Source organism: Camelus ferus, chromosome 10 (assembly GCF_009834535.1).
Source record: "Camelus ferus isolate YT-003-E chromosome 10, BCGSAC_Cfer_1.0, whole genome shotgun sequence".
NCBI lineage: Eukaryota > Metazoa > Chordata > Mammalia > Artiodactyla > Camelidae > Camelus > Camelus ferus.
The window spans coordinates 45,276,124-45,299,289 of record NC_045705.1 but is presented as its reverse complement, the minus strand read 5'-3'; the positions used below and the strand labels follow the sequence as shown (position 1 = coordinate 45,299,289).

Sequence of the window (23,166 nt, the reverse complement as noted above, 5' to 3'; positions counted from 1 at the left end):
TCTTGCTCATGTGTATTAAGCATGTATTGGATGTCAGGTACTGTGGTAAGCATTATACATGTATTATCCCTACTAACAGTCCCAGAAAGTAGGCACTCCCATTTTACAGATGGAAAAAACTGTCTCAGCCAAGGTTAGCAGTGTTCCTAAGTGTTCCTAGAATGTGAATGAGCTGGGATTTGAACCAGTCTGTATGCAACCAAGCCTCTGTTGTTAGTCATTGCCAACAACCTGGAGCGGTGGGGAGGACAGGTGTTCAACCTTTTTCTCATCTTATAGAGGAGCAAGCTAAGTCTCCTTAGCATGTCAAGCCACACAGCTTGTCTGTAGCAGAACCAAGCCTAGAATCAGAGCCCCAGAAAAGCACCCTAGCTGGAGCTGTCACCCGAAGGGGTCACCAAAATATTGAAGGATAATCTTCTGACTCCTAAAGTGGGAAAGAAAAGAGGAGACACTTTGAAGTCTTTTCTTTCTTTTTTTTTTTTTAATGGAAGTATAGCTTTTTTTTTAAATTGAAGTACCATCAGTTACAATGTGTCAATTTCTGGTGTACAGCACAATGTCCCAGTCATGCATGTACATACATATATATTCATTTTCTATTCTTTTTCATTAAATGTTATTACAAGGCATTGAACATAGTTCCCTGGGCTATACAGCAGAAACTTTTTAAAATCTATTTTTATATATAGTGGCTAACATTTGTAAATCTCAAACTCCCAAATTTATCCCTTCCCATCCCCTTTCCCCAGTAACCATAGATTGTTTACTATGTCTGTGAGTCTGTTTCTGTTTTATAGATGAATTCATAGTGTCCTTTTTATTCTTTTTTTTATATTCTACATATGAGTGATATCATATGGCATTTTTCTTTCTCTTTCTGGCTTACTTCACTTAGAATGACAATCTCTAGGTCCGTCCATGTTGCTGCAAATGGCATTATTTTATTCTTTTTTATGGCTGAGTAGTATTCCATTGTATAAATATACCACAACTTCTTTATCCAATCATCTGTCGATGAACATTTAGGTTGCTTCCTAAATGAAAGTATAGTTGGTTGACAGTATTCCAGGTTTGAGGTCTTGAAGGGGATTTAAATTATTCACTTAAAGACTTTTTGTTAAGAGCCCATGAATAATCTGTAGAGGCAGGGATGTTGTCCCTGTCTTTATCTAAGGGAACCTTGAAATGCATATGTAAAGTGAGAAAAATGCATATGGAGTTGGGGAAGAGCACTTCCTGTAACATCAGGAAAGAATTCCTAGAGGAAAGCTTTTTCATTAGTCCTTGAAGGGTTGATATAATTTGAACAGAGTTGGCAGGTACCTGTATACCTGGTAAGTGCATAGTCCAGACTTTGGGCTGACAGATACCAGATAGCTATCATAAGCTGAACAAACAGCAGAATAAAATTTACATGCTTAGCGATGTTGTTTTTAAGCTAGCCTTACTGAATGTGTAGGCTATGTTTGTTATTCTGTTCAATGAAATAAAGAGAAGAACGATCTCCTATGTTTCAGACCTGTGCTTGCTATCCTGAACCTGACTTCACAATCTCCTTGCACTGCATTTTTAGGCAGGGGTCTTCTCAACAATCTTCCCATGAGTTCCTATTGAGGACATATCTTCTTTGGTTACATGCTTTAAGTGTTCCTAAAGTGCTTTCCCATCCATTATGTCATTTGATCCTTACACTGTCCTTAGGAGGAAGATGTGCAGGAAGTATTCCCATTTTAGACTAGAGAAAATTGAGGGTTCAACATAGGGGTGACAAATAGGCTTCAATTCCTATTGACTTCTCAGACCACTGCTTTGAGGATTCTGAGGTCAGGTCCAGGGGTGCAGCAAAAACTAATGCTATGATCAATTAGCAATGCCTGCCCTGAACACAAATTTGGAGGCACCTGTGCTGGTAAGTAAAAGGACTCAGGTTTCCTAATTTCCAGCCAAGGTTTTTTCCCATTGCTTGTTCCTCATAGAGAGCTTGTGGGAGAAGATGCAGGTATACAGATACATGTAGAAAATGGTACAGAGAAAATGCTCAGTGTGGTAGGCTGAAATTGGCCCTCCAAAAGATACCCATGTCCTGATCTCTGGAATCTGTGACTGTTACCTTATATGGAAAAAAAAAAAGTGTGTGTATGGGGAGGGGGGTCTTTGTGGGTATGATTAGGTTAAGAATCTTGAGGTGGGAAGAATATTCTGGATTATCCAAGTAGGCCCTAAATGCAATCATGTGTATACTCATAAGAGAGGGGCGGAGAGAGATTTCACACACAAAGGAGGTGAAGATTTGTTAAGGAGGGATTTGGAGATGTGTCCACAAGCCAAGGAATGCTGACAAGAAGCAACAAGGAATGGATTCTTCCCAAGGGCCTTTAGAGGTTGTTCAGGCCTGCCAATACCTTTATTTTGGCCTAGCAATACTAATTTCAGATTTCTGGCCTCCAGAACTGTGAGAGAATACATTTCTGTTGTTTTAAGTCACCAAACTTGTGGTAAACTGTTACAGCAGCCACAGGAAACCGATACACTCAGTATGTGATTTTTTAAATTGAGGTATAGTTTATGTATATTATATGTTTCAGGTGTACAACAAAGTGATTCCCAATTTTTAAAGATTATACTCCATTTATAGTTATTATAAAATACTGGCTGTATTCCCTGTGCTAAATAATATATCCTTGTAGCTTATTTGTTTTATATATAGTAGTTTACCTCTTAAGCCCTCGCCCCCGTCTTGCTGCTCCCCTCTTTCCTCTCCCCTCTGCTAACTACCAGCTTGTTCTCTATATCTGTGAGTCTGCTTCTTTTTTGCCCTATTCACTAGTTGTTGTAATTTTTTTAGATCCCACATGTAAGTGATATCATACAGTATTTGTCTTTCTCCATCTGACTTATCTCACTTAGCATTATACCCCTCCAAGTCTATCATGATGTTACAAATGGCAACATTTTGTTCTTTCTTATAGCTGAGTAATAGTCCATTGGAATATTTTTTATATATATGTAGATACCACATCTCTTATCCATTCATCTGTTGATGGGCACTTAGGTTGCTTTCATATCTAGGCTGTTGTAAATAGCTATGAACATTGTACACTCAGTAACACTAATTTCCCCCCTTTTTGTGATCTCTCTGAGCTCTGGAAAATACACATGCACGTGGTATAATGTAACATAATATGTAGTTTCATAAAAATTTCATTGCCAAGAGGAGAGATCTCTATTATGAGTAGATACGTTTAAAGCCAAATCTAATGCCTACTAAGACCATGCTTAGATGTTTCCTATACAAGGATGTTTACATGGATACTAATTAAGAATTAATCACTCTGCTCCATTTCCTACCAGAATGGTTGTTTGTCTGACATTTTCCTAAGTCCATCTTCCATAACCCATGGGTAGGATAACAGCATTTTGAACAAATGTGAGCCTTTCATCCTAAGGGAAAGGTTTGCCTCTACATTTTTTGTTTGTTTGTTTTGAAGGTGTTAGGGCTGCAGTTCTCCCTCCTTCAGGAAGAAGCTGATAAAGAAGCAGAAGTTCAGCCTGCCATAAAATTAGTACAGAGGCAGAATTAGTATCCAAGGCCAGCAAACTGGAAGGAATAAATCATGTCATCTCAGCACATTACCCATGGAGCCTAAATTGGAAAAAAAAATCCATTATGAGAAATGAAATTCTTAATAATGAAATCTTATTCACAGATGGAGGTGTGTTGGGGAGGTTACAAAATGTGACTTGGGAGAGGCTTGGAATGTTAATATCTGAGGATTCAGAAGGTGACTGACATAGATAATCACAATGCAAATATTAAATTGTGAGTAACTATGCCACTTTTTTTTTTTTTTAATATTCTACACATGCCACACTCAGGGGAAAACACCTGCTGCAAGAAGATGCAGAAGACCTGGAGTCATCAGAAAAAGCATTGTCAAAAGAGCCTCAGTGAAGATTTTCACCAGTCTGGACATCTCTGATGGCTGGCTGGTAGTTCTGGGTGCTTTGCTTGGGCTGAAGGTTGAAGGTATTTGATCCAACCCCACCCCCACCCCATTTCAGATGAGGAGCCTGAGGCTTAGAGCCCAGAGGTCTATAGTGAGTTAATGTGCAGTGGAAACCTTACTCCTTGGCCTCTGCCCCTCCCTAGTGATGATGCCGCTCCCCAGGATACGCATTGCTTGTCTGTCAAAGCCGGCATGGGCCTCATCTTCAGCCTCCCTGAGCACTTGCTGAATCAAGTTAATCTATAACATGTATTTATTGGGTGGGGTTAGGAAGCTGGCCACTTTACCCTTGGCTGGGTAAGAAAAAAGTTCCACTTAGAGTATGCTGTTCTGGTTAACTAGGCCCTACCCCAGTTACCTAGAGAAACAGGTTTCAAGTTGTGTTGGGACTGGTACAGCTGGGAATGAGTAGGATTTATAGCCCTTTAGTTAAGCCAAGTCTCTGGCCTAACATAACCTCAAATCACTGCTGTCTTTATACAAAGAAATCCTCAAGGGATGCCACATGAGCTGACACATCACATCACACACTTTCATTACCACCCAACAACACGAAACTCCTCCATCCTAAGCAAATGCAGTATTTTGTCCAGCAAGTGGGTGGATATCCTTTTTTTTTTTTTTTTTTTTTTTTTTTTTTTGAGACTGGGTAATTTATTTTAGTAGCTGCAAAGTCCTGAAAAAAATGACTACGTTCTCAATATGGCTCTGGTAAGCCCTGAGGAGGTATGACTGGTGAAAGCTATGGCAGCCCGCACAGAGGACAGTTTAGGAACGTTCTTGTGTAGTCAGATCAGCAGTTGAGAGATATCTCAGCACGTGATCAACATGCCACTGTCCATTGTTCTCTCAGTGCTTTGGGCCTTGAGGGGCAGGCCTGATGAAGATGGTTTTTGTAGTGAACAGCCTCTACCCTGCTACAGCTCCAGACTCCCCAACACATGCTCAAATGGTAGATGAAGAATGAGCAGCATGGGCAACTTGTTAATTCCTTATTGATTTCTTCATTCAATCAATTCATATGGAAACTCTCCTTTCACCTAGCTTTGTGCTTTCATGTGGCTTCTCTCCACCCTCCCTGCCTATCCCTCTCCCCATCCTGAAAGGAAGGAGGAATGACTTTCTGACAAGAGAGTTTGGGAACCAAGCTTTGTACCTACAGCTCAGCCTCTTGCTCTTCCCTTTGGGATCTGCCTGCCTGTAGGGAGCATCCCTTCTGGTCCACTCCAGGCACCCAGACACTCAGATGCTTGCAGTGGTCCAGGACTCCCAGGAATTGTGATTGGGTAAGTCTCTGATTAAGGGGGTGAAGTATTAGAAGTCTGTTGACTAGCAGACCTAAATCTCTTTCTCTAATATTGGTTTTCATCACTAACAAAGCCGGTATTTTATCTCTATGTGTCTGACTTGTGTGTGTGTCTCTTTTAATGGGTTCTGAACTTAAGTGGAGTAAAAAAAGCAAACAACAAGCATCTGCTTTGTGTAAGAACTGTGAGGGAACAACCAGGTTGAGTAGGATGGGATCATATATCTCCAGGGACTCATTGTCAGTGGGAAACAAAGAAAAGTTGGGTGAAAACCAGCCTCAGTTTTAGCGCTGAAAGTCCCATGTCCCAGGACATCTCTCAATTCCAGGAAGACAAGGATGGTTGGTCAGCTATGAAGTGAAGAGTTCATTATGGGATAATGCAATTGTGTGATAACAAAGGAGCATACAGGACCCTCAGAGAGAACAGAGAACTTCCTGGAGAGATCAGGGAAGCCTCCAGAAGTGCTGTTTATCTGGCAGTAGCAAAGGGCAGAGATGTGGGGGTATATAAGTGGGGAATTGGGTGAGTGGAACTTTCTGCTGTCCTCACTAGCTCTCTGGTATACCCAAGAGGTTAAAATTCAAAGAAGGCAAGCATTTGTTTTTAAGACCACACAGTGAGTTAGCCAAGCTGGAACCTGACACCAGACCTCCTAAATCCTTAAACCAAGCCCCATATCCCTCAAGACCCCCAGGTAGTTTTGTAATTAAAGAAATCTCTTACAGTTTGTCAATGGATGATGGAGATATCATACTTTATTCCTCCAAGAAGTCTCCATTACCCTCTGGAATTTAAATACCATGATCATAACAAATAGAGAAAAAAATAAAATTCCCAGTAGTTGAATTATGTGTGTAACTGGTACCTACAACCTTCTCCAGAGGATTGCCCAGGGACTGATTGATGTAGATGTTCAAAGCCCAACTCCTCCGCCTCAAGGTGGGGCAAACTGCAATTTACACTCCAGAGTCCCTCATGGCATTGGGCTGAGACCAGACTTTGCTGAAGTCACATCCTTGCTTTGTTTCTTCCTCCTCTCTATAGTAGTCAAGATTCTCCAGAAAAACAAAAGCAATAGGATATTTATGGATAGATGGGGGAGGGAGAGAAATTGATTGATTGATTTTGAGGAATTGGCTCATGTGATTGTTGGAGCTGGCAAGTCCAAAATCCATAAGGCAAGTTGGCAGGATGGAGTTTCAGATAAGAGTTGGCTGTGCAGTCTTCTGTCTGAAGGTTGGGATTTGTATGTTGCAGACTGGAGGCAGAATTTTTTTTCCTTTGGGAAACCTCAATCTTTGCTCCTAAGGCCCTCAATTGATTGGATGATGGTCATCCACACTATGTAGAGTAATCTGCTTTACTTAAAATCAATTGATTGTAAATATTAATCACAACTTAAAAATACCTTTACAGCAACATGTAGACTAGTGTTTGACCAAACAACTTGTCGCTGTAGTCTAGCCAAGATGACATATAAAACTGACCATCACATCCCTATGTTCCTAAGTGTACATCCTCAGTAAATCACTCTTGTATTAATCCTTGTCTCATACTCAGCTCCTAGGATACATGCACTAAGACCAAGTGATGCTTTGTGCCCTGCTGCACTACCTTGTTGGTTTCAGGCTTGCTTTTGTGTCATCTACTCTTCCCCTCCAGCGATAAGTTCCTGAAGAGCACGGCTTTTTCTGGCTTGCTTACTGCCGTAACCTCAGTCCATGGAAGAAGCCTTAGCACATAGCACTTGGCTGCTCTTTTGTCTGATTTCTCTCAGTACCATTTCCACTCTGCTTTGTTCTGCTGTATGTTTTAGGGAGGCTTGGGCCCTGCAACTACATTCCCCACACTCTCCTGCCAATAGGATCTATCAGTTCGATACTGGTGGGAGATTGTCAATAAGACAGGAGGAGGGAAGAGGCTCTTTTCCTGCTTTGGAATTTTATTAACATCCTTCCAGCAGGCGTGGAGAGCAACAGGTACCTGCCTTTGGTACCTGCAGGTGGGGCTTCTTCCTAGAGCCTACATCTCCAACATGGTCCCAGTACCAGCACACAGTGCCCCCATCACCATGTTAGCACTGGTCACCTTTGGGAAACCTCTGTGGCTCAAAGCATCACCCCAAGCCCTCTTTCCCCAAGGTCTGAACTCTGGTAACACCACCTCTGCCCTGTTCTTCCAGCTTTAGGGGTGGCAGCTTCTTCGAGCAGTTACTGAGCTTTAGGTTACCTCAGAGACCTCCCTTTTTTTCTCTCTCTCAGCTCTTCTAACACTGTATAGTCACTTCTCTATGTTCAGTTCTTTCTGTTTAAAATATCTGGAGAGGTATATGTTCTCATAACTGGACCCTTCCAACCCTGACTGATATTTAGGCCCTCAGTAAATACCTGCTGAATGAATAAATTGTAATGCCAAGCTAATATTCTTAGAGTTCACCATTCAAAAGAAAGAAATCTGTCTTTTCCAGCATCCATAGATCAAGTTACATGGAAGGACTCTGGGTGGCCTTGGGTGAGTCACATGTCACCCCCTCCCCACACATTTTGGATCAATCCTTCTGGGCAAAGGACTGAATCAGCACGTTGATTAGTGAAGCCTGGTTCAGGGACTCAGCCCTATGGTTCACAGGCTGCTGAAATTGACAGTCCCACCTGAACCACTTGGGGTGAGGGGGAGGTACTTCCTCAATGGAAGGAGGGAGCTAAGCAGAAAAAAACATTTCCCACCACAATGAACTTACGGTCTGCAGAGAAAAACAGACACATTGAAAGACATATCACACATTGGGTGAAGCATCAAGTGTTCTGGGAGCACAGAGGAGCATTTACTCTAAAAAGCACTTTTGCAGACATTGAATAATTTGTTCCTCATGATGCCGGTCACTCTGAGGTAGGCATTTTTCATCTGCATTTTACAGAATCTTCTTTGGCCTCTTGTGACTGGTCTCTTCTACCCTTTTTGACTCAAAGCCCCTCTCTGCCCAGCTCCCTTGGCCAGGCCACACCACCCCCCCGTTTTTCTTCCCACATCCACATATCTCATCTATTCCTTTTTTATGTAGAATTCTCCTGAAGGAAGAGTGATTGTGAACAACTTTTGCCTGGTCCCATGACAGTAATGGCACCTACCATCATACAAAGCACACCAGATGTCTTACACACATTCTCTCTTATCGAGTCTTCTTTGTGACTTCACAGAATAGTAGTAGAGTCCCAGACATATTGTGTGACTTGGCCAGGGGTACACAGTTACTTGGCAAGAGTCAGAGTATAAAGCTACCTCTGTCTGGCTCCCCAAACAGCAGCATTTCCCCTACTTTGTCTTCATGCTAATGGAGGAATGGTTGAAAGAACTGGGGAAGTTTAACCAGGATGACAACACCCTTAAGGGTGTCATTAGTCATTCAAATATCTAATGGGCTCAGAGATGGAAGAGAGAATTCACTGGAATTTTTATGGCTCCCTAAGGCAGAAACAGGGCCAACTATAAAAGTTAGAGTGAGGTAGAGTTCTGCTCAATATAACCAAAATGATGGAAGGTAATGTGGGTGTTAAAGGAGACACTGACAACAGCTTTTAAGGGAGGTGGGAGAGTGAGAGAATCCTGGCTCAAGAAGCAGATTGGGTGGCAGGTTTTTACAGATCCTTTGACTATGAAATTCCTCCTCGCTTTCTGCCCACCCCATTTCCTGAAGTTAGAATCCTCACAAGGCTGACCCAAGATTCCAGGTCAATTCCAGACTATTGATTAAAAAAAAAGGTCAAAAAGACACATTGATTGTTTAAAAAAAAAACCCACAAAAACATGTTTTGGTAATCAGATACACCATAGGGACGTTTTGCAAACTTTTAGGCATCTTGACATTTTAATCTCCCTTTCAAATTTTCCAGAGTTTTTAGTTTCATATTTATCATTTAAAAAGTACTCCATATTTATCTAGTTGAGACAATTCCTGCTTGACACTATTTTTACTGATTTTAATATTCTGTCTTGGACTCTAAGTGAATTGCCAGAGGAAAAGAATCCGGATGGGATGTGAGCTGAGAGGCTAGTCTGTGTCTCGACTCAGAAGCATCTTGTTGATGCTTACTTTTGTTTCCATTTGCCCGCCTGTGGGTCCATCACCCCAGGCTCTGTGCTAAGATTATGATATGGAACTGCCTCTTCTTCCTGAGGGAGGAATCCAGTTTGCCCTTCACCATGAAGAGAGTCACCCATACGTGTGCATAGATGTTTGGGGCTGAGATCAAACTATAAGCAAGCAGGACCCTATGGGGCCTTCCTGGAACAGACTGTCCCATACCACGTCCTCCATCTGCCTATTTTCTGTAGAAAAACTTTAGTCTCCTAGGTTTCCCCGAGTACCAAAGAGTACATTTAATCAGAGAAGTGAGAAAATGAAGAAAGCAAGGCAAATAATCAAGCAAGACAAAATAATAGTTTAGCCATTAAAGTCAAGGACCTTTAGTTTCTCTTCAAGGGCTATAGATAATATTCTGAGCCATAGCCTTGGAGCTGTTTTGCAGAGACTGAAACCCCCACCAGGTGGAAGAAGTGAACTGTGTGCACGTAGACCCCGGACCGGTTAGAACCAGAAGCTTGATGTTGCTGACTCCCCATTACCTCACCACCAACCCATTACCTCACCACCAACCCATTAGAAGCACGTCCCCTGAACTGATCATGCGCCTAACAAGTCCACCATCCACCCCTACCACCTTGTCTTTAAAAACCTTTCCCTGAAAGCCTTCAGGGACTTCGGGCCTTTTAAGCACTAGTTACCTGAACTCCTTGCTTGGTGCCCTGTGATAAACGCTGCACTTTCCTTCACCACAGCCCGGTGTCAGTAGGTTGACTTTACTGTGAATGGGCAGGTGGACCCAAGTTGGGTTCGGTAACAAAACTAACATGGCCTTGGCACTCAGGACTCCCTTCCTTCTCGTCTGTGGCATATAAGGAACTACATGAATGGTGTTTCCATGGCACATATTCCTAAGCACAGGCATGCTGTGTCCAAAGTCCCATTTTCAGGTGAGGAAACCAAGACCTACAGAGCTTCGCTGTCTCTCCAGAGGGGATTCAGCTAGTAACTGGCTGTGTAAGGATTTGAAAGCTGTGCCTCGTGACTGCCTGGCTCCCCTCACCGCCCCACACATCTGCAGGCTGCCCAGTGCCTACTCTGATGGAGGGGAAGCGGGGCCAGGGAAAGCTGGGGCTCTGGCCTCAGGCCCTCTGTGGGGCTGTGACCCAGCTCTGATCACGGCTAGAGGCTGGCCTCTAGTGCTCTGGATTCAGGTCATTAGTCTTGATTCTCCTCTCTAATCTGTCCCTCCTTGGGGCTATCCCAGCCCAGAACTCCTCCTGGTTGGGTTATGCGCAGCCTCCCCGGCCTGATATAGCTGGTGTCAGGCCTTGTGCCGTGGGTTTTATCATCGCTGTCCCCAGCAAAGGTGACTGCTCTGCTCCTGAACCAATCCTGAGGGAGGCAGGGCCTGTGTGGAATTTGAAAATGAGTCAGGTGACTAACTGAAATTAGGAACCATATTGCCCTGGGTTCACCTCCAATTTATAGCCCTTTGTCCTCTTTTCCTCCCTAACCTTGTCAGCCAGGCCTTAGGCTGGGCTTCTGACAATCTTTATTGCCTTGCTTGCATGTTATCACCATGCCTAACTGTGTGCTTGCACGTCGAAGGCTTTGTGCTAGCTCTGGGGATGCAGTGGTGAACAGAAAGGACACAGCCCCTTCACTCGCCAAGTCACAGACTAGAGGCAGAGGCGGACAAGGCAGCCAGTGGTTATGATACAGTGAGGGAAGCACCAGGGTGGGATGCTGTGGACGTGGACCATGGCAGTCCCTCCAGCCCCAGGGGGGTGGGAAACTTTGTGCAGCACATCCAGTCTTTCTCCTCCTCCCCCACCCTCACCTCCTCCTTCATCCTCTCTCTCCCCCTCTCCTCTGCATGCCTATTATTTAAGAGCTACTGTTCCAGGTGTTATGTGGAGTTGGTTCTGGATTTCTGTGACCCCTCTCAGCAGGTCCTGGGCCATGTTTCGGTATAAGTGAAGTCTATCTTCTCCTGTGTCCTTATGCTTTTGTTTCCCAACCACCCGGGAACCCTGTTCCCTTCACTGCCTACTAGTTGTCCCTCATTATCCCACTCTACCATGGCCTCTCCCTCCAGGAAGTGCCCCTAGCCTCAGTATTACCTCTAGCTCATGTCTGCCTACTTTCAAATCAAAACTGGTGTTTTCCCAGGACCTCCCGACAGGTGCACTTGGATTAAACTAATTCTCTTTATTTTCCTTACCCTCTGTTGTGGGTTGAACTGTGTCCCCTTAGAAGTTATGTTGAAGTCCTAACTCCTGGCACCTGTGAACGTGGCCTTATTTGGAAATAGGGTATTTGCAGATACAGTCAAGGTAAGATGAGCTCATGCAGGATCAGAGTGGGTCCTAATCCAGTGACTGTCTTTATTAAGAAGAGGGATATTTGGACACAGATGGAGACACAGGGAGAGTGCCAGGAAGGAGGTAGAGATCAGAGTGATGTGCCCACAAACCAAGGAAAGAGTAGGCAAGGAAGGATCCTCCCCTAGAGCCTTCAGAGAGAGCACAGCCCAGCCTACACCTTGATTTAGGACTTCTAGCCTTCAGAACTGTGAGAGAACAAATTTCAGTTCTTCTAAGTCACCCAGTCTGGTGTTTTGTTATGGTAGCCTGAGGAGACTAATACATCCTGATGAATGTATTTACTTATAAAGACAACTAGATGTCTAATTCAGGGAATTTCAGGTGTATGTCCCCTTCTCTGCGAATTGTCCTTACCTATAGTCCTTGCTAAATCCCTTGGTGATCATGGCAAAAACAAGCTACTCATCACAGCTGACTGGTCAGGGTAGATAAGTGACTGAGGGCCATCTGAGCCACTGAATAATAACCAAATGGATTATTTTTCTCAAAAGTCTGAATGAGGAGGCATACGGACAGTGACTAGCAGGTGCCAGGTCTGTAAAATCTTGTAGACTCAGGGTTGGTGTCAATGTCACATGCAGGCAGACGTTGTGGGGAAGTAGGAACCATGAAAAAATAGAAGGAACAGGACAGATGTCTAGAGGCACAGAGACAAGAGAGAGAAAATAGTGACCCTGGCTACCTTAGTTCTTGAGAGCATCTCAGTGCTTAACTCTAGTCTCACAAAAGACTTTGAAGTAGACAATAGGGAGCCACAGAAAGTTCAAGGGAGGGGCAGAATTTCACTCTATCATTTTATTCAGCATTCTGCCCCTCCTGCCATCTCACCTACTACTGCCCTTGCCAATAACCCATACCTCTAGTGGTCAGATTCATCAGGAACTCAATGGCTTTGGGAATGAACTCAGTGTCTTCTGCTTAGAAAATCCAGATTTTGTCTGGATTCACCAGCTAACCAAAGCATGGTGTGGAATTCTTTCATTTAGAAACCGAGATGACAGTTAACCAGTTCAGCCTCTGATGGGCCCTTCTTGTATATTCTTGAACAACTTGCACCACAGCAAGCCAGCTTGGCCGGTTACCATGGACACCACTCTGTTACTATAACTGGAGCCCGACAGGCAGCCACTAACAGCAGATTTAAACAGGGTCTTGTCCTCTAGTGAAGGCAGAGCTGAGGGAAATGTCGCCTTTCTCACTAACATAGTTTAGTGTGCAGGATAGGGTGGTGGAGGAAAGAGAAGGACAATTACTTTTATCAAATGTCACAACCCAATGTCTAGTGAAATAAGGAGTAAATACTGGCCAGTGGAACATTGGTCATATTTCCTATAAAGTCATGAATATTCCAGAATTGGGTCATGATCAATGTTAAGGCGGAGTTCTCCCTAAGATCTCAGGTTTTCTCAGTTGCCTTTGTACCTAGTAACAGCTAACATTTATATAGCACTTACGGCATGCACATTACACACAGTCATTCATTTCATCCTTACAACCACTCTATGAAGTAGGGTCTATTATTATTTCCATTTCACAGATGAAAGCATGGAGGCTCAAAGTGGTAAAGTTTCTTGCTAAGAAAGTGAGCCTCTAAAACTCATATCCCCCCTTGATTCCCCCAAGTATGCAGGAATTTGAAAATACCTTTGAAAAAATACCTGCATGAGGTTTTGAAAGCCCCTGAACTTGTAGCCAGTTCCTAGACCCTGAACTTAACTCCTGTCACATAGGACATAGACAGCCCTGCCCTTGTCATTGGATTTTCTGGGCCTGGGCTCTTCCACAGGCTTTAGCCTGATGCCTGGGGGCAATTGCTAAAGCTCCCTGAGCCCAAGTCTATAAAATGAGAGGCTAATCCCTGCTTTGTTTACTTCACAGGGATGTTATGAGTCTCAATCTAAAAGAAACAAGGGTGTTTTGCAAACTGAATAGAGCCATCAATGGGATTCTTTAGCTCAAGTCAACATTTTTTTGAGCATTTAGCCTGGTTTGGGAAATGTGTTAGGTGCCTGGAATATAAATAAAAATGAATACTATAGGGTTGTTTATTCATTCAACAACTGAGTAATGAGTGGCTGCTAGGGACTAGGGACTGGGTTCTGTGTGATGCATTGTATCTATGGCTGAGACAGGGCAGGTCCCATACTCACAGAACTGTTTATGGTACGTAGAGAAGATAGATGTTCAAAACGTGAATTCAACAATGTTCCATGGGTGCTGTTAGAAGAATTATCGGTGCTATGGGGCACTTACTAGGGTCCTATCCTGGTCTGGGAGTCCAGGAAGGTCTTCCCAAGGAAGTGATACTTAAGTGTCTTCCAGGAGCACAGAGACTAGGGGTGATAGGTATAATATAAACCCATAAATACAGAGCTGTGATGGATGGATATAGAGGATGTGGGGGCAGGGCTCCTGCCATACTGTACTAGGGTCAAGGTAGATTTATTACCCAATCCTTAGAGTTGCTGTCACGATTTGGATACATCCAGAAAATTTTCCATAGGAGTAGGTATTTAAACGTGTGATGACTGCAATCAGGTGACTAAGACTCAAAATAGCAACCAGAAAATAATACTTCCTGCTTCAACTTCTCTCTCTCTCTCTCACACACACATACACACACACACCATATGAATCAGGCTAATTTGCAAGTAAAAATAAAATGTGCCCCTTGTCCTCCTAACCCAGACCCTATTACTGTGGTTCTTAAAGCATCTCATTACCAGATCTTGATGATTTGTATATAAACGAAGGTAAAGAGTCACTCTTTTTAACAGTAAACTTTCTCAAAGATAGAAGACAAAGATCGAGTGAGACTTCTAAACAATCCCTGCTCTGAACCCCAGCCCTGAAAATCCACGAGGTTGGTTATGTTTAGAAAGCTGAGGCTACTTAAGGGCTTGTGAGTTAGCCATGAGTGGGTCAGAAGAGTTGCCCTCATCCTATCTTTACCGCTAATTCTCAAGGTGATCTTGGACAAGTCACTTCCCTCCCTGAGCCCCAGGTTCCCCATTTATAAATAGAGGAAGTTGGGAAAGTCCTTTTGAGCTAAGTTTATGAATTATGAAAAGAATCCTTTACCCTATCCTGTCCCCCAGGCTAACGCGAGTCCCTGGGTTACATTCTTGGCACTTTTCCTTGTAAGCACTTAACACTGTTACTTCTTCTTTTAAAAAGATCTGTTTATCTCTATCAGTATCTGCCCTCCTCCCCGAAAACCTTGAACTTCTGAAGAGCAGAGGCAGTGCTGTTCACCACTGCACTCATGTGTTTTAGCCCATATCTGGCCCACATTAGCAGCTCAATCAACATTTGTTGCCTAAAATGTTCCCAGCAAGCACTCATCCCCACCCCAGCCCTGCTGGCTAGACCAGGGAGTCTTGGGGTTTCCTACCTGGTGTCTGTGTGAATCTCTATGCTGTGTGGTTTTTTTTGTTTTTGTTTTTTTTTACATTCCAAAGGGTCACTTTGGTGCCAACATTGAAATAATTGAGCCTCCATTTCAAAAAAAAAAAAAAATTGCCCCCTGTCCTTCCTTTCTAGGGCCATGGAAGAAACGAGGCCAGAATGAAAAGTTCAGTCAGAACTAAATCAGTTGCTGCCCGTAGTGTAACAGCAGAGATTAGTAAACCTTAATGTGGAAATTTTTTCAAAGCCAGGGATTGTTAGACATTGTGCAGTCAGCACTTCTTAGAGTGATTTATGGAGTTGAACTGCCTTTGATTTGCTTTTGTAAACGATCACTTGAGCTATATTCATTCATTCATCCAATTGTTTGGACAGCACTTCTTTTAAGGCTTTACCACATGCCAGACCTTGTACAAAGTATGGCGTGGGACAAAAGATGGATGTGCACCAGAAGCCCACCGCCAAGTAGAGGAAAGAGGATCTACCCAAGAACTACCTAAGAGATCAGTATTTGGGAGCCTGTTTGATTAGTGTCTGTCTCTTGCTGCTGGACAGTAAGACCCAGGAAGCCAGGAGATAGGTTTTTTGTCTTGTTCCATATATTGAATCTCCAGTGCTGAATGGTGCTTGGTCCACAGTAGGAACTCAGTATATATTTGCAGAACGAGGAAATTAGTGTCATCTAAAAAAGATGTTAAAAAGTGCTGTAGGGATTGAAGAGGTAGAGCTTAGTCTCAGCTGGGGACATTTCCTGATCCCTGAGGGACCATCGAGGTTAGGGTTAGTGTTCCTGCTGCTGTACTCAGGCCCATTTTACAAATAAGGAAACTGTCACAGAGAGGGAAAGTGATTTGCCAGAGTCACACAGTGTTTTTGGCTGAAATTTGTTCCCCTCCTCCCCAGATTCCTCTATTGAAGTCTTAACACCTAGTACCTCCGAGTGTGACTGTATTTGGAAGTAGGATCTTTAAAGAGGTATATTAAGATGAGGTCATGTGACAGGGCCCTAATCCATTATGACTAGTGACCTTATAAAAGGAGGAGATTAGGGCACAGACAACATGCACCAAGGGAAGATGACGTGAAGACACAGGAAGAAGACAGACATCTGCCAGCCAAGCAGAGAGGCCTCAGAAGAGACATCCCTACCGGCGTCATGATCGTGGACTCTGGCCTCTAGAATCGTGAGAAAATAAATTCTATTGTTTAAGCCACTCAGCCTGTGGTGCTTTGTTATGGCAGCCCTAAGCAAATAGATACAAACAGTAAATAATGGCAAAGTTTGGATGGGAACCCAGTTCTGCAGAATCTCTGCCTTAGGGCTTTTCCACGACACCATCCAGCTGGTCCACTGGGGACCCTCTGCAACTAGCCCTGCTGCTGGGGACAGTGATGATGATGATAACAGCCAACCCTTACGTAGTGCCTATTGCGTACCAGCACTCTTCTAAGTACTTTCTGTACAATAGCTCAATGAATTCTCTCAACAGCCCTGTGAAGTAAACATTGTTATTGTCCCATTTTTACAGATGAGGAAACTGGAACACAAAGAGATCGAGCAACCTGCCCAAGTGCATGAGGCAACTCCGTGCTGGCTCTGGGATTCGGACCCAGGCATGGATTTGGATTCAGCTCCAGGAGCATGTTCCTACCCATCATGCTATTCTCCAGGGGTATGTCTACAAGCCAAAGGCATTTTCAAAGATGAGAGGTAATGATCACACTTTGAGGGCTCAATGGGTTTGCTTTCATATAGCCACTAGTTATGGAGACACTTACCCCCGTTTTAATTATCTCAGTAGAGGCATGAAACAAATGAACAGAGGGAGGCAGGAATCTTGCTAAAGAGAAGAGTGTTGAGATTTATTTGTTCCGAATCTTCTTGGGATATGTTAGGATATCAATGAAGAAGGATTGAAACAGCAGATTTCAAGCCTCAAGTTAAAAAACATCTTTTAAATCAGTCCTTGAAAGTGAAATAATCAAACCACCTCAGCCAAAGCACTACGCTGTAAGCGCCCTGGGTTTGAATCCTCCCTCTACTACTTATCAGCTGAGTGACTTGGGGTTTATGAAATCGGTCTGAACTACAGTTTTTCCTTCTGGGAGATGGGGAAAATAACACCCATCTCACAGATGAGACATACTACATACAAAAACACCATCAGGGTGATGATACTTAGTAAGTCGTAGATACACAGAGCTCTTGTTAGTTAAGCAAAATGACCACACTGAAAGGCTCGCTCCTCTGTGAAGCCTTGCCCAGTGTTTCAGTCGAGCCTGTCCAAATTAATTGCTTGCTCCTCTCGCTCTTGAGGGAAGTTTGCTTGCACTTCTATTTGTCACTCAATTTGTCCTTCCTTGCATCATAGAAATTGATGACACATCTATCCAACCACCCATCCACTTAATAAAATTGTACCAAGCACTTTCCATGTCCCATTGTTATGCTAGATACAACAAGGTCCCACTCTCAAAGACATGGGTCTTTGGGGGCATTTAGGGTTGGGTGTGCCCAACAGGCAGGGGCACTATAAAAAGAACAATAATAATAATAGTAAAAATTCACAATTACATTGTATTACAGTATTTATCATAGGAAAAACCAGCACTTTATTCGATTTCTAGACACATATTTTATGATTTAGAACTATTTTAATAGAACAAGGGAGTCATAATGTTTTCAATTCTTTTCCAATTTAACTTCCAAAGATTTGGTTTGGCAACAGATACATTAAAGAATAATTACAAAGACTGTATTAAGTGCTGGTCTAGAAAAAGCTCCAGTGTTTTCTGTTTCCATTGCCCCACTAGATTTTCCCAAGAGCAGAAACCAAGCCTTCTAGCTTCATAGCTGTTCCTCAGGCCAGCTCCTTCAGTGCAGTATACAAGAAGGCCTGGGGAGTGCGGGTGGGGGGCTCTTGCCCAATTCTCCTCTAGCCTGAGAGGAGAAACTCATATATTTTCTGTTTTGTGTGAGGAAACAGAGCCCCAGATGGTGAAAGACTTGCCCAAGATCACAGGAGTGGAGAGTGGCAAACGTTTTAATAGTTAACATTTATTGATTCCTTCTTATGTCAAATATTGGTTGAGGGGCTTTGCATGCTTTTTCTCATTTAATCTTTCTGACAATTCTGTGAAGTAGGTACACTTATTTTCCCCATTTCACAGATGAGGAAATTGAGGTAACGTAAGAGACTTTCACAAGGTCATCTTAGCGATTAAGCAGCCAAGTCCGGATTGCTGTCAGTAGAGGGTGGTTGACGTTGGAATAACAGCCTAATTCTGGACCTGTACGAGCGTTAGGACGAGGCACGCAGGACAGGTGGACACCTACTTGGGCGAGCAGTCTTAGCGTCCGGCGGGGGCGGGCCGGAGGCGGGGCCTCCGACTCGCGGTTCCCCACTAGCCTCCTCAGCCGCGTGAAAGTCCTGCCCCCAGCCGAGGACAGGTCAGGGATTGGCTCTCCCGAGGCCGATTGACGGCGCAGGGCGCAAGCCGGGGCCGCGGCGGAGGCGGGGCCGCGAGCAGGAAGTGGGAATAGAGGCGGCGTGAGGCGGGCTGGCCGGCGGACAGCGGCCGCCACTCTGCCGAGTCGCCGCTACCACTGGGGAGATGGAGGGGCCAGGACTGGGCTCCCAGGTGAGTGCGGCCGGGCGCTGGCTGTCCCGGGGACCCAGGGGGCGGCAGCGACTGTGAGGAGAGAGAGGGCGTGGAGGTGAGGTAGCTCCCAGAGGGGCCTCCGGAGGCGGAGGGGCCGGGTCTAGGGCGGGGTAAGCCTGCAAACCGAGAATGCTGCAGGGAATTCTCTCCGAGACGACCGGGAAGAAAAGGAGAGGGCACACTGGTAAGTGCCATACCGGCCCTCTAGGCTCCACCCGCGGGCCGGGGTCCCCCTTGGGGCCGGTACCCGCCTTGCGCGGCAGGGACCGCTGTGGGGCCTGGGAGGGGAGCGTGGCCGTTCCTGGAAGAGGTGTTAGGTGACACACCTGAGTTGGACCAGCCCGCCTTGACCTTGGCCTGGAGTCTGTGAGATTATGTTGGTTTCTTTTTCTGCCGTGGCGCCTGGAACCCGCCTTCGCCTCACCTAGCCCTGTTTCAGCTCTTGTTCTCACATCCGTGCTTACTCGAAAGATTTGAGGCAGTTTGTTTAGGCTGGAGAAAAGGGGCTGAAAAGGGGAGCATATGATCTTTATCTGCAAAATCCCAAGGGACTCTATTCTGCGTAGGAGGTCTTAATAGAAACCAGATGCAGTTCGAGGAAACAGAGAGGACCAATAGGGGAAGTTATCTGATGTACATGTTAGCTCCAATAGAACAAGGTTTTTGTCCTTTTTGCTTATGGTGCTGACTGGCATATTATAGAAGTTCACTTAATATTTGTTAAATACGTGAATATTCAGATTCAGCCAACATTTAATAAGTACTTAGCCTATGCCAGATGCTTTTATATGCATTATTTGATTCCAGAATTGAAGCATCCTTAAGAGGACGATATTATCTCCATTTACAGATGAGAAAACTGAAGCTGTCTCCAGTTGGAGTGAGTTAGGTAGTAGATTTTCTGTCCCTAGTGGAATTCAAGCAATTTGAGATGATTGGATTAGTTGGCCTCTAAAAAACACCTTTCCAATCTTGAGAGCATTCCTCACACTCCCCCTTTCCCTTCGTTCTTTCAACAGTCTGATGTAAGTTTAAGTGAGAAACAAGAGAGATGGGGAAGTTGTCAGGTGTTCTTGGATTTTGATACAATAAAAAAGGTTTGCAAGCAGACTGGATATTATAAAAGGGTGTAGAATCTTCAAAGGGAAACTGTCTTTTTTTTCCTTTCAGAGAGTTTCAAGGAAAATTTGGTAGGAGTAATTATCCTATCTTAATTACTGCCATTCATTTACAGAAGCCTTCAAGTGCTTAAAGTTCACTCCCTCATGCTGAAGGGAAGATTGCCCTGCCTAAATTCCCTGACAGATGGAGGGAGAGAATGATTCAGAGGTTGAAATTAATGGGGCAAGGTAGAGAGATCATTGTTGTTAACTATAATTGCTATTAACTTTTTCAATAATGAAGATCTTACCTGTTTACAGTGCACTACAGTTTGCAGAATACTTCCATCTTCTTGATCCTCACTGAAACGCTGTGAGGTGGAGAGGGATTATTACTCCAGTTTGAGAGATTAGAATTGAGGCTGAAAAAATCGGAGTCATTTGTTAAAAGTCAAATAGCTGCTAAGTGACAGAGCAAGACTTCATTTGCTCTACCAGATGTTAGGCACTGTTACAGGTGCTGACGATAAATCAGAGAACAAAACAGACAAAAACATTCCTGCTCTGATTGAATCTGGTTTCCTGATTCCAGCTTTAGTGCTGATAGGTTTTTGCCAGAATCTGCCCATACTCTCTGGTCCCCAGTTTCCTCTCTGAGCTCATTTTTTACTACTTTCTTGTTTGGTCAGTAAACCATGGCCACACTGGCCCCATGGCCTTTGTACTTACTATTCGCTCTGTCTGCAGCACTCTTTTCTCATATACCGGCATGGCTTATTTACCCAGCCTTTGTAAGGTCTTGACACAAATGTCACCTCAATGTGGCAAGCCCTCCCTTCCCATCATCACTGTGACCAGCAACATTCCCTAGTCTCCTTCCTTGCTTTATATTTCTTCTCAGCATTTAATACCATTAACAAACTATGTAAATAATTGTCTGATGGGTACTTAACTCTAGTACTTCTGCTAATGCAATGAGAAATCTTAATGGCTGTCAGACCTCTGTTTCTCTCTTTGTTTAATTTGATAATCTGTCAGGATTTTGACCCTCATCAGTGTTTAAGTATGGTTTTCTAGATCTTGGTTTTTGCTTAACTCAATATACTTTAACACTACTTATTTACTACTTAGAAAAATAATTTGATTCTCTATATTTCCATGTGAGAAATATATGATCTCTTATATCTTAACTATTTTCCAGTCATCTATTGCTGTGTAACAAACCATCCCAAATCATAGTGGTGTAAACCAGCCATTGTCATGCTCATGGACTGTGTGTCAGGATTTTGGACAGGGCAAAGCAGGGATGCTTTGTTTCTACTCTGCCACATCTCCAGGAGCCTCTGCTAGAAAGACTCACCATCTGGGATGACTTGATAGCTGGGGCTGGTGTCATCTGGTGGTATCCTCACTGACATGTCCGGCAGTTGATGCTGACTTTTTAGCAGGGACACTTGCATGTGGCCTGGGCATCTGGACAGCATGGCGGCTGAGTTCCACGAATGAGCATTTCAAAAGATAGAAAGTGGAAGCTGCTACTTATTAAGTGCTGAGTCTGCAAACTGGCAGAGCATCACTTCTGCAGTGTTTTATTACTGAAGCAGTCACAGAACTCAGATTTGAGAGGAAGGGATATAGACTTTCTCCTCTTGATGGAGAAGTATCAAAGAACTTGGGGGCTTTGTTGTAAAAATCACCATGGATGTATCCGTAGCTCTCATATATAATTTTTACAATGTTCTGCTTTTTGTCTCCCTGTGGAGGAGAGTATTCAGTTAGCTACAAGTCTATTTTGGTATTCTTGACCCCCCTCCTTTTTTAAAAAAAATTAATTATTTATTTGTTTGTAAACATTTTTTTAATTGAATTATAATCATTTTACAATGTTGTGTCAAATTCCAGTGTAGAGCACAATTTTTCAATTATATATGAACATACATACATTCATTGTCACATTCTCTTTAGCTGTGAGCCACCACAAGATCCTGTATATATTTCCCTGTGCTACACAGTACAATCTTGTTTATCTATTCTACATTTTGAAATCCCAGTCTGTCCCTTCCCACCCCCCATCCCCCTGGCAACCACAAGTTTGTATTCTGTGTCTATGAGTCTGTTTCTGTTTTGTATTTATGGGTTTTTTTTTTTAAGATTCCGCATATAAGCGATCTCATATGGTATTTTTCTTTCTCTTTCTGGCTTACTTCACTTAGAATGACATTCTCCAGGAACATCCATGTTGCTGCAAATGGCGTTATGTTGTTGGTTTTTATGGCTGCGTAGTATGCCATTGTATAAATATACCATATCTTCTTTATCCAGTCATCTGTTGATGGACATTTAAGCTGTTCCCCCTCCTTTTTTTTTTTTTTTTTTGATCGTGTCTGTTGTGTTGACTGCCATATCAAGGTATCTAGAACAGTGCCTGACATGTAGTAGGCATTTCAGTAAATAGCTGATGAATGAATGAATGGATTGTGGCAGGAATTTTATCTTATTCATCTTTTATCCCAGATTACCTAGTACCCTGATTGGTACATAGTAGCTGTTTTAGTAGGTGTTTTTTACATTTCCCTGAATGAATGATTAATGAAAACTCTTATGAGTTTGTTGGTGTCATGAAAATTTGCTTGGTCTATTCTGTTATCTTAACATTGTAGGCAGTTTGGTAGCAGTTTTACTTTCATTGCCATGAAGGGTATGTGTTTATGCAGTGACATCTTTACCAGTGTTCGTGTCAATAAAGGGACTACTGTAACAGCTCCTCTTAGAACCATACAACAGGGAGTTGGAAAGACCTTAATAGCTGTGTTGACCTGCTCCTTTCATTTTACAAATGTAGAAACTGAAGCCCAAAATAGGGTAGGCGATTATGTACAACCAACCTGAAATCTGAGACTTGGCCTTGTTCTCAAGGAGTTTACCTTTTAGCATGGTAAAAATGAAACAGCTAGAGAAAACTTAGAAAAGCATATATATATTTTTGGTAACCAGAGAGTAATTTCTAAGAAGAGTGTATTATGACAGACTTTGCTTTAATCTTTGTGATGGGAATGTATGGTTGTTTTCCTTAGACATCTTAATGTGACCGCCGCCAAAGGAGGTTGTCTCCTTTCTCCCCTGTAGCTCTTGCAGCAGGCTTTTGGGAGGGGAGTGAAATCTAGGGCAAAGGACATAGCTTAGAGCTGTGGTCCCTAAGCCTTT

The 23,166-nt window shown here is 43.4% G+C and overlaps 2 protein-coding genes across 3 annotated transcripts in view; both read left to right on the top strand.

Annotated features, from left to right (window-relative positions):
* The window catches only part of LOC116666421, an 87,382-nt gene extending 71,569 nt beyond the window's left edge, over positions 1 to 15,813 (top strand). The window contains exons 4-6 of the mRNA XM_032488886.1: positions 3,880 to 4,030; positions 5,215 to 5,296; positions 15,335 to 15,813. Coding sequence (XP_032344777.1) covers positions 3,880 to 4,030; positions 5,215 to 5,296; positions 15,335 to 15,362 — 261 coding nt within the window. The 3' untranslated portion in view covers positions 15,363 to 15,813. The remainder of the gene's footprint in view (positions 1 to 3,879; positions 4,031 to 5,214; positions 5,297 to 15,334) is intronic.
* Positions 15,814 to 16,248: 435 nt separating this feature from the next.
* ZDHHC13 (zinc finger DHHC-type palmitoyltransferase 13) overlaps positions 16,249 to 23,166 on the top strand; it is a 47,200-nt gene continuing 40,282 nt past the window's right edge. Inside the window, exons 1-2 of one of the 2 annotated variants that reach the window (XM_032488878.1) lie at positions 16,249 to 16,383; positions 16,729 to 16,872. In XM_032488878.1, the coding sequence (XP_032344769.1) occupies positions 16,729 to 16,872 (144 nt within the window). In that variant the 5' untranslated portion in view covers positions 16,249 to 16,383. Of the gene's footprint in view, positions 16,384 to 16,728; positions 16,873 to 18,695; positions 18,842 to 23,166 lie in introns of those variants that run through there. The other variant, XM_006195105.3, reaches the window with a different exon arrangement.